At 43.3% G+C, this 12,057-nt stretch overlaps 1 protein-coding gene across 3 annotated transcripts in view; it reads left to right on the top strand.

The window, feature by feature from the left end:
* FBXO36 (F-box protein 36) overlaps positions 1-12,057 on the top strand; it is a 102,508-nt gene that overhangs the window by 53,386 nt on the left and 37,065 nt on the right. For all 3 annotated transcript variants that reach the window (XM_010837021.1, XM_010837020.1, XM_010837022.1), the window contains exon 2: positions 6,342-6,450. In XM_010837021.1, coding sequence (XP_010835323.1) covers positions 6,342-6,450 — 109 coding nt within the window. The remainder of the gene's footprint in view (positions 1-6,341; positions 6,451-12,057) is intronic.

Genomic DNA, 12,057 nt, shown 5'->3' with positions numbered 1-12,057 from the left:
AATACCAGAGTCTCTTCTGTTATCCCAGTAGCAGGAGTTTTCAGCCAGGTATCGTGATGGGAGTAGGATGGGCTCTGATCTGGGGGACTGGGATTGGGGTGTGTGTTGTCCAAATATATCCAAATGCTGAGATGCCTGTGGTGTACAACATTTCCCAATGACCCCTGGAGGGCTGCCTTGTGAGTCCCTCTCCTGTTGGAAAAAGACTTAAGCTCTAGGGACCTTCACTGGGTGAATGACAGATACCTCATTGTCTGGATAATTTGTGCAGAAAAGATGTTGGGGGATTAGTGAGGAATCTTAGACTTCTCTTTTGGAAGTAAGTTCAGTTTTCAAATTTATTGAAATGATTCCCTGGAAATACATGAGAAATCTAAATATATGCTAAATTTAACCAACAATTTTAAAGAATTCTAACAGATCACAGGATTTCTATTAAGATACAAAATGATAACGAGGCTGACTGCTCGCCCCTCCTGGAGAGGGTATTCGGCAGTGAAAAAGAACTAGACTTTTTCTAGGTCAGCCTCTGCCTGGTAAGAGATGCTGGGGCAAGTTATTTTACTCATCTGAGATCCACTTCTTCATAATAGACAGTCACGCACTGCTCACAGGTAGCTGGGAGATTGGTGAAACTCTCATTCTAGCCAGGTCTGTTGTGTTAGTTATTCAGTCGTGTCTGACTCTTTGTGACCCCGTGGACTGTAGCCTGCCAGGCTCCTCTGTCCTTGTAATTCTCCAAGCAAGAATACTGGAGTAGCTAGCCAGGTCTAAACAGTCACAAAACCCCTGGGAAGCGCCTCTGTGGCTTTTCTTGCAGGCAGGATTCTTCATTACCAAAACATTCACATTTGATAAGAATATGTTCAAAAGAGTATTTACAGATTTTAAGGTTTTCAAAATAGAAATAAACATATAAGAATAACTTTCTATGTGTTCTGACTTCAGCTAATACCATGAGAGCTGGTACCCAATTCATAACTACTTAGGGGATCCTCTTTGGCTTCCTTCAAGCTGATCTGTCATGTGAAATTGTTGCATTTACTGCCAAGCTAATGCCCCTTCTCCCTGCACATATATTTTCCTTTAAATATTTGGAGCTGTGGTGTATATACTTTCAAGCCTTTTGACCAGTGATCGTTAACACTGGTCTATGTTATTAGTCATTTCTTCACAAATTATTTTATTGGCGACAGAGTATTCCATCATCTAAATGTGCCATGATTATTTAATTACTCCCAACTATTGGACCCTTAGGTCAGCACTGATTTTTCATTATTATAATTAGCCTATGGGCTTCCCTGATGGCTCAGATGGTAAAGAATCTGCCTACAATGCAAGAAACCCAGATTCAATCCCTGGGTCAGAAAGATACCCTGGAGAAGGGAATGGCAACCCATTCCAGTATTCTTGCCTGGAGAATTCCAGGGACAGAGGAGCCTGGCAGGCTACAGTGCATGGGGTCACAGCTGAGTGACTAACACACACACACATAATTAGACTACAACAAACTTTCTTATATAAAAAATGTCGTATACATCTCTGATAAATTCTTTAAGAGTAGAATGTCTGGGTCAAAGGAGATGGATGATTTCAAGGTTTGGGGGAGATATTATCAAGTCAATTTACATTCCTCTCAATGAGTGTTGAGGGCTCCCATTTTTCCTTGTCTTCACAAGTATTGAGTTTTGTCATTTAAGAAAAGCTTAACTAATTTGAGAGACAATGTCTAGTATCTTTTTCTGTTTTAATATGTTTTTTAAAGAATATTTGTTTGGCTGCATTGGGTCTTAGTTACAGCCTGGGGGATCTTCTTGCATCACGAGGGATCTTTTGTTTTGGTGCATGGCTCTGATGATCCAGTACTTCGGTCACCTAATGCGAAGAGCTGACTCATTGGAAAAGACCCTGATGCTGGGAAAAACTGAGGGCAAGAGGAGAAGGGGGTGACAGAGGATGAGACAGTTGGATGGCATCACTGACTCAATGGACATGAGTTTGAGCAAACTCAGGGAGATGGTGATGGACAGAGAAGCCTGGCATGCTGCAGTCCATGGGATCGCAAAGAGTCAGACATGACTTAGAGACCAAACAACGACAACGGGCTTGGAGCACATAGCCTTCAGTAGTTGCGACACACGGGCTTAGTTGCTCTGTGGCACGTAGGATCTTAGTTCCCTGATCAGGGATCGAACGTATGTCTCCTGCATTGCAAGGTGGATGCTTAATCCCTAGACCACCAGGTAGTCCTTTTAACAAGTTTTAATATCTCACATAATAGAGTCTTGACCAGGCTAAGTTATGGTTCTGAGGGTCAGATTTCTGTGAACTGCTTTGATACGCAGAGCAGTGTAGATTTTATGTAAAGAGAGCTTTGTGACTCACAACAAGCCCTGTGTTTGCGAGTGAGGAGTGAGGAGGCTGGCTTCTGGTTCTAGTCAGCTGTGTTTCCTTAGGCGAGTGTTCTATTCTCAGGCATTTACTTTAAATACCTCAGAGGAGCCAGTAGGATGCTTGTCGGTATTGCAAGGTAACTTGAGTCTGTGCCCTGAGGAACCTCCCTTCTGAGGCTGTTACAACAAGCACTTCAAATATTGCCTTCTAAATCAGTCCCCGAGGGTTTAATTAATTAGCAGAAGGAATGTCAGAAATAATTTTTAATTGATGAAATGATTGATGTGCAAGATATGAAGCTACAAGTAAGGCTGTAAGGTGTCTTTCCGCATTTTTTTGAACAACATAAGTAGGCTCAGTAATCAAATGTTTCTGGGGTCGCATCCTGTCTAGAACTCCATGTGTTCCAAAATTTTCCATTTTACCTACAATATAGTTGCTTGATCTGGCTAGAGGGGTAGCTGATTAGATCATTATAACAGGAGCACTTGCCCCAGAGAGAAACTTTGCTGTGAAGTTTCCTGTAGAATGTTAAAGTGGGTTGGGGCTGCGGGGCACTCCACTGAGCTTCCAGAAACATGATTTGGACTCCTGCGGTGTCTGTCTTTCTTCTGTTAGAATTCAATTGTAAGATAACATCTGGTAGGTATAGGCCGCAGGTGAAACAGGAGGGAAGCGGTCAGAGCACAACCTTTAAAGGAATGGGACTTGACAAACTGGTTAGAACCAGCTAGATCCAAGGTGGCAGATGAGTAGACTTCCAGTGGACCTTGAGCTTCATTGCAGGATCTCTGTAATACGTTAGCATGCTAAATGACACCCACCAATACCGGGACAGTTCTGAGGCCAAACATAAGAGGTCAAAAGTGGCCCAATTCCTGGAAATCTCTGTCCCCTCCACCCAAAATAGTTGGAATAACCCTCCCATTCATTAGAAAATTACCCAGCCCATAAAAACTAACCATGCCATATTGTGAGGCCCCTCAGCTTCTGAGATGGCCCACACTGTCTGTGAAGTGTGTTTTTCTCTAAATAAAGTCAGTTTTCACCTATCATTTCATCTCTGAGTTCCTTCATGTCCAGGCAAAAGCTATAAATTCACTGGGAATGTAAGGAGGGATACCTATCATTTCTCACGTAACCTCTTTGAAGTGTTTTCCTCATTCAGATGAGTGGCAGGAAATGGACTAAATTATTTCTGAGTTCACAGCTAGTCCTACAAGTTCTAGATTATGTGCATAAAGAACCCAGCGTTAGATTCAAATGACCTTGCATATCCAATAGAAAGGAAATATTTGTCATAATATTTAATATTAATTTTAAAGATACTTAATAGAAGGAAATGGAAGTTAAAATAGAAGTACAGAGAGATTAAATAAATGGGCTAGGTCTATCTTTGCTCCAAGATTCATGCTCTTCTACTGTAACTCCTGATATCCTTTTTTAATAGATTGAATTGTGTCCCTGGTGGCTCAGATGGTAAAAATATGCTTGCAATCCTGGAGTCCCAGTTTTGAACCCTGAGTCAGGAAGATCTCCTAGAGAAGGGAATGGTTACCCACTCCAGTATTCTTGTCTGGGAAATCCCTGGACAGAGGAGCCTGGAGGGCTATAGTCTATGGGTTCATGAAGAGTTGGATGTGACTGAGTGACTAACACACTTTTTAAATTCTTATGTTGAAAACTGTATTTGTAGATAGGACTTTTCAGGAACTAAATAAAGTTAAATAAGGTCATAAGGATGGGGCCCTAGTCCTACAGGACCAGTGTCCTTAAAGAAAGAGGAAGAGATACCAGGGTTGCACATGCTCAGAGGAAAGGCCGTGTGAGGACACAGTGAGAGGTGTCACCTGCAAGCCAAGGAGAGTGGCCTCAGGAGACACCAAGCTTGCCAACACCTCGGTCCTGGACTTCCTGCCTCCAGAACTGTGAGGGAATACATTTCTATTGTTCATGCCAGCCAGTCTGTGGTATTTTTCTATGGTAGCCCTAGGAGACTGATTAACCCTTAACTTTATGCAGATGGGGCAGAAAGATGCTTAAGAGAATGATTTTGGCGAGCCTCATGCCAGGAAAAAAACAAAAGAGGAAGGCGAAGGGATTTTCTGAAAGGAATCAGCTACCTCAGTTTTGTGAGATTACGGAGCTCTGTAACTTAAGTACATATTTTCCCCTCAGCTCCTGTGGTGGTGGTTTAGTTGCTAAGACATGTCCAACTCTTATAACCCCATGGACTTTAGCTTGCCAGGCTCTTTGTCCATGGGATTCTCCAGGCAAGAACACTGGAGTGGGTTGCCATTTCCTTCTCCAGGGGATCTTCCTGACCCAGGAATGGAACCCAGGTCTCCTGCATTGTAGGCAGATTCTTTACCAACTGGGCTACTCCCAGGGAAGCTCCCGTAGAGATTAGCAATAAAATCTAAGTGAAAAGCACTCGTTAGTTCATCCCATCCCATGGGGCTTCCCTGGTAGCTCAGACGGTAAAGCATTTGCCTGCAATGCGGGAGACCTGGGTTTTATCCCTGGGTCGGGAAGATCCCCTGGAGAAGGAAATGGCAACCTACTCCAGTACTCTTGCCTGGAAAATTCCATGATTGGAGGAGCCTGGTAGGCTACAGTCCATGGGATCGCAAAGAGTTGGACACAACTGAGCAACTTCACTAGTTCATCCCATGAGTATTTTCTGAGGACCTACTTTCTGTTGGGCAGGGAGCTAGGTAAGATGGCATGAAGGGTCTCTTTGCTCCTGAGAGAGAGTTGCGCCATCTTTCAGAAATCAGAAATGGAGAGTGGTTGGGGAGATTGGAGGGAGGGGACCTCAGGAGATGTTAGGCCATTTGGAGGCAACTCTTGAAGGGGAGGAAAGCTGGCTGATGACCAGACCCACAGGCAAGGGGAAAGGAGTGAGGAAGAACGGAAGTTGTGCAGTTCATAGGCTACAGGGATGGGCTTCCCAGACCAGCACCAGGAAGGGCCTCCAGAAAAGAGAGGAGAATGGATAGAGACCAGGGCAGTGGCCCAAGGAGGTGCACCAGGATCTGTGAGGACCACCAGGAGTGCTGAATGGACAGGGTGGACGAGAGGAAACTAAACAAAGGGAGGCCTCTTAGTGAGTTTCACTTGCTTAACTATTTCTCCTTGAGTAGAAACTTGAGCTCATTTTTAACCTGACATGGTAATGCCAGTGAGGGAAGAACCCAGGACTGTGAAGCCAGCCAGTTTCTCAGGACTGTCTATCTCCTTACCCATCTGTTCCTGGGAGCCCCGGTGCAGAAAGAGTTCACTGTCATGAAATCAACACTGAATGTAACTGCAGTCCATAACTGTGGAAAAAAGGTTGCTTCTGATAAACCAAAATGCTCATGCATTATCAGATTATCATTAACATGATAATGCAACAGTCAAACACATTATCAGATTACCATTATCAGATCCATTACCGAGAAGTGTCCTGGGTAACGACACTTTGATGCATCAGTCAAGGCATGATGGTGTTTTCCCTGGCTCTGTCCAAGTACCTGTCATTCTCCATGAGAAAGACATCCATTCCTTGTGTCTGCCTGGTAGACAGGACAGGGAGGAGGAGGAGAACCAAGCAATTTTTACTTTGGAATTGGCTCCTGTACGTAAAGAATCTGTGTTCTCAGAAACACCTATCCTTTCAGTTCTGGGTGATTTAAGCATCAATTTACTTGATAGATTTTTTTAAGATTCCTTCCAGCATTTTGGTTTTGTGCCCCTAATCTCTAAGGAAAATGTTCCCTGATGCACAGACCTCACTTTTAATTTGATGTGACACCAGTTTAGAAGTTATGGCTGATGTTGGACACACAGCCTTATGTGCCTTCCAAGATAGTGATTTTTTTTTAAAGACCCCAGACCTAAACTCGGCTGTTGGCATTGCAATTGGTTTTAACTCATCTCACCTTCAGTCTGTTCAATCGCAGGTAATTTTTAGATGGTGGAAGATCTCTCTGAGGAGTGAGTATCGATCAACAAAACCTGGAGAAACAAAAGAAACTCATGAAGACTTCCTAGAGAAGTCACATCTTCAGGGTAAGGAAGGGAGTGTATTATGTACTTGCTACTGTGAAGTTCTCTTTAATTAGTGACAGAGTTTGTCAGTGAAGTAGCAAACATCTCACCATTTGAAATATTGATATGTAGCTATGTGCTTAATTGGCTATAACAGATATGATAGAATATTGGGTTCTTAAAAAATAGAAAATTGTTAACGTATCCTGAAATTTCTTTTGGAAAAAAAAATCTCTGAGGGACTTCCCTGACTGTCCAGTGATTAGGACTCCACACTTCCACTGCAAGGGGTGTGGATTTGATTTCTGGTTGGGGAACTAAGATTCCACATGCCAAGAAATGTGGCCCCTACAAAAAAATCGTTAATAATCTTTTTTTATTTGGCCGTTCAGCTTGTGGTGTCTTAGTTCCCTGACCAGGAATCCATCCTGTGCCTGCAAGCCATATGGATGAAAATGCTGAGTCCTAGCCACTGGACTGCCAGGGAATTCCCATCATTAATAATCTTAAATCATGTAGTAAATATGATTTTTTCCCTAATATTTAATTAAAATGGTTTTCCTTTAGTTAAAAATAAGTTAAAAGATTATTCCAAAACAATCAAATTATCAAGTCCTTAAATTCTTATGCATTTTGGCATTCATTTAAAATCCCTACCATTTCTTTTAATAGCCAGGTTTTCATGAGAAGCAGTCTTTTTTTTTTTTTGGCCATGTCACATGGCTTGAAGGATCATTAGTTCCATGACCAGGGATGTAACTCAGGCCCTAGGCAGTGGAAGCATGGAGTCCTAAATCCTGGACCTCCAGGGAATTCCCCAAAATCAGTCTTAAGTAGCACTTGGACTAAATAATAGAAATTGCCCTTCAATTTCTCCTTTGCTTTTTTTCTTCTCAATGTGAAAATTTCAGACATAAATGTAGACAGAATGTTTAAAAAAAAAAAAGGTCAGATGCACCCGTAACCCAATTCAACAATACTCAAAACACAAACCTTCTGTTCCCATTGGATTACTTTGAAGTAAACCTCAGATGTTACATCATTTCATCCTAAACTACTTCAGTATATGTCTCAGAAAGGACTCTTTTTAATAATTAGTTCTTAATAATAAAATCTTAAATCTAGAAGGCATTTTAGAGATTCTCATTTTATTAGGAGTAGGTAGCAAGCAATGTTCAGAGAAGGCAATGGCAAGCCACTCCAGTACTCTTGCCTGGAAAATCCCATGGATGGAGGAGCCTGGTAGGCTGCAGTCCATGGGGTCGCTAAGAGTCGGACATGACTGAGCGACTTCACTTTCACTTTTCATTTTCATGCACTGGAGAAGGAAATGGCAACCCACTCCAGTGTTCTTGCCTGGAGAATTCCAGGGACAGGGGAGCCTGGTGGGCTGCCGTCTTGGGGGTTGCACAGAGTCAGACACGACTGAAGCGACTTAGCAGCAGCAGCAGCAAGCAATTTTAATAATATTAACATCAAGCACTTTTATATACATATTCTCATTTAATTGTTATAATATTCTTGTGAAATAGTCTTATCCCTATTTCTCAAATGAGATTCAGAATGGGTGTGACTTTCCCAGATCCCATAGCTAACTACTGACATTGCCAGGCCTAAGCATTGAGAGTAGGAAAAAAAATCTTTGTTTTATTATTTGTTTATTTTTATTTATTTATTTGGCTGAGCCTGGTCTTAGTTGTGGTACGTGGTAGCTTTGGTTGCAGCATGCAGGATCTTTTTTTTTTTTAAGTTGTGGCATGTGGGATCTCATTCCTCCACCAGGAATCAAACCCAGGCCCCCCACATTTGGAGTTCGAAGTCTTAGCTACTGGACCACCCGGGAAGTCCCCCCAAATCTGATTTTTAAAAGGCACACTCTGGTCTAGTAATTTACTTAGGAGAAATTATTACCACCAATTAAAGCATATCATCAATTATTTTACTTTAAATAACTTTTATTATTTCCATAGACAATTTTAATAATGATGGAAGACTGCTTTTTATTGTTTTCTCAGCGATTCTAACAAAAAAATAAATTAATGACATATGATCAAAGTCATGGCTTTTTATATACCATCTCCATGACTATTTTGTGCTCATACATGCAGCTTTAAAAGAGATTTTATTCCATAACTTTGATTGAAAGGAACTATCAAATAAAAAATGTAAATTAAAAAAAGGCCCATTCTAGGTGGATCTTTGATAATCAAAATTCTGAAAGATTTTCTCTCTTTTAACATTATAACATGTGAATAGGTTTGGTTGGGTTTTGCTTCCTCAAACTCCTCAGTTTTTGGTTATGAAATTCATTACAGGCCTGCAAAGAACCATGCTGAAGACTGTCTACTTTTCACTGAACAAAAATAAGTCCATGCATGCCTTACTTATTTAATTGTGGAATAGACAGGTTTCTGCAAAGATAGTTATAAAGTAAACGTCTATAAAACATATTTTGTTTCCGAGTCAGGTTCCATTTTATTTTCTAAGCACAATAGTACCTAATCTGGAGCTATATGACTAGGGAGTGCTGAGCATCCATTGACATGGGATTTTCTGACAGCTCTCGACAAAAACCTGAAGATGGGGGTTTGGGCCAGAGAGATGGGAGGTGATTGTCTTTTTTTTTTTTTTTTAAGAACTTAGCTGTTTTATTTTATTTTTATATTATTTATGGCTGCACTGTGTTTTTGTTGCTGGGCACAGGCTTTCTCTAGTTTTGATACACGGGCTTCTTATTGCAGTGGCTTCTCTTGTTTCGGAGCACGGACTATAGGGTGCTTTTGGGCTTCTCTAGTTGCAGTGAAGCTGCACAGGCTCTGGAGCACAGACTCAATAGTTGTGACACATGGGTTCAGTTGCTCCATGGCTTGTGGACTCTAAATCCACCCAGAGCATGGATCGAACCCTGTACTGGCAGGCGGATTCTTATCCACTGGACCAACAGCAGAGTCTGGGAGGTGATTGTCTTTTGAGTAGAGGTGTGAGGGCCAAACCATTACCTGTTTCTTGCAGCCCCAGGCGTCTCCAACACCCTTGCCCCCTCATAAAACACCAGAGTGGGGGCAACATCAGCTTCAGGATGACCACTTGTGGATTTCCTGGTCCTGGAAGAGTAAGCAATAAAGGGGGAATTTATGAGTCTGACTGAGGCCTCCTGCTGGCTCCACTCCCTCCTGGAGAGAGGTGAGTTGAGGAGTTCAGTTGAGGAATACACCCAAACAGGCTTTTAAAATTGCAGCCTTGTGAGCTGCAGTCTCATGCCAGGAACAGCACGGAGATAGCAAATTAAATCAGCCTGGCAAGTTCAAAGACGTCTATGTCTCACTTTGTAAACTTCCTATAGCACTGGAATCTTGACAGAGGGGAAAACTCTGAGCAGCACTGCTGTTTCCCCTCTTCCTTCCCCTTGGTTCTTAGGGAATCCCTCAGAACCCCTCAGAAAGCCCTCGGCAGCAGAAGAGGGGTATGCTGTGGCACAGAGTGGGGTCAGGGGTCAGAGCCAGGTTTGAATCTCTGCTGTCTCTGCCCAGATGTGTAACCCCCTCTGTGAGCCCATGTCCTTCTCAATGCGTGCTAAGTCGCTTCAGTCATGTCCGACACTTTGCAACCTCATGGACTGTAGTCCTCCGGGTTCCTTGGTCCATGGGGATTCTCCAGGCAAAAATACTGGAGAGGGTTGCCATTTCCTACTCCAGGGGATCTTCCTGACCTAGGGATCGAACACGAGTCTCTCGTGTCTCCTGCAGTGGCAGGTGGGTTCTTACCACTAGTGCCACCTGGGAAGCACTCTCCTCCTCATATTAGGGGGTCAAATGCTTGCTCTGTGTGTTCGCTGTGAGCATTTGATGACCTGACATATGAAAAGTTTTTAGAATGGTACAGAATCAGCTCTTTAATCTTTGTTTGCTGTTCTTAGTAAGTACAAGATGTTTGGATTTATTTTACCCATCCGCTCTTCATCACATTCCCAAGATCCCCTCAAAGTTTTGTCTTCCAAAGGTCTTCTCCTGCTAACATCCTAAAGACCAGTGGGAAGTTTCTACAAATTGCGGTCAATGTTGGTGTCAGCCCCGACAGAGGACCAGAACCGTGTTCTCTTGCTTTGGGTGACGTTTTCTTCTCTGGCTTCCTGGAGCACCTTGGTCTTGGTCCTCCTCTAGCTTCATTGGCATCTTCCTGGTCTCCTTGCTGGGTCCTTCTCATCTTTCCAAATCTAAACATGGGGCCCTGGGTTCAGCTTATGAGCCTCTTCTCTTGTCAGCTTGTCAGTCTGCACTTATTCCCTGGGAGGATCGGCTCAGTTTTCTGTTTTTAATCTTTATTTATTTAACTATATCAGGTCTTAGTTGCAGCCCTTGGGATCTCTAGTTGTTGGCTTAGTTGCTCCGTGCCAGGTGGGATCTTAGTTCTCCCATCAGGGATCAAACCTGCGTCACCTGCATTGCAGGGTGGATTCTTAACTACTGGACCACCAGAGAATTCCTGTGGCTCCAGCTTTAAATGCAGCCCATAAGCGGAAAGTTCCAAACTGGTGCCTCAAGTCTGCACCTCTCCCCATAACTCCACACTCAGATATTTATGTAGGTGCCCCCTTGCTATCTCTACCAAGGATATCTAGTAGGCGCTCAAAGGTAACATGCCCAAAAATACCTCCTGATCCTCCCCCTGCCAAAATATGGCCCCAGTCCTAAAGTTATCCTTGGTTCCTTTCTTTCTCTTTTGTGTTTGATCTAATCCATCAACAAAACCAGAATCCGAACTCTGTTCCTCTGTGTGGATACCCTCTCCCTGGGGCCTCTCTGTGTGTCCAAATTTCCTCTTCTTATAAGAATCCTAGTCAGATTAAATTAGAGCCCACCCATGTGACCTACTGGGCTTCCCAGTGGTGCAGTTGATAAAGAATCCACCTGCCAATGCAGGAGACATTTCAGTCCCTGGGTCTGGAAGATCCCCTGGAGTAGGACATGGCAACCCACTCCAGTATTCTTGCCTGGAAAATTCCATGGAGAGAGGAACCTGATGGGCTGTAGTCCATGATGTTGGAAAGAGGCGGACATGACTGAGCACACACGCACACACCTGTTTAAAGGTTCATCTTCCACTACAGTCATACTCGAGGTACTGGGGTTTAGGATTTAAATACATGGATCTGGGGGAGTTTCAGTTCAGTTCAGTTCAGTTGCTTAGTTGTGTCTGACTCTTTGCGACCCCATGAATTGCAGCACGCCAGGCCTCCCTCTCCATCACCAACTCCCGGAGTTCACTCAGACTCACGTCCATCAAGTCAGTGATGCCATCCAGCCATCTCATCCTCTGTCGTCCCCTTCTACTCCTGCCCCCAATCCCTCCCAGCATCAGAGTCATTTCCAGTGAGTCAACTCTTCGCATGAGGTGGCCAAAGTACTGGAGTTTCAGCTTTAGCATCATTTCTTCCAAAGAAATCCCAGGGCTGATCTCCTTCAGAATGGACTGGTTGGATCTCCTTGCAGTCCAAGGGACTCTCAAAAGTCTTCTCCAACACCACAGTTCAAAAGCATCAATTCTTTGGCGCTCAGCCTTCTTCACAGTCCAACTCTCACATCCATACATGACCACAGGAAAAACCATAGCCTTGACTAGACGGACTTT

This window comes from Bison bison, unplaced genomic scaffold (assembly GCF_000754665.1).
Source record: "Bison bison bison isolate TAMUID 2011002044 unplaced genomic scaffold, Bison_UMD1.0 scf7180017864068, whole genome shotgun sequence".
Lineage (NCBI taxonomy): Eukaryota > Metazoa > Chordata > Mammalia > Artiodactyla > Bovidae > Bison > Bison bison.
The sequence above is the reverse complement of the archived record's forward strand: the minus strand, read 5'-3'. Positions and strand labels throughout refer to the sequence as shown.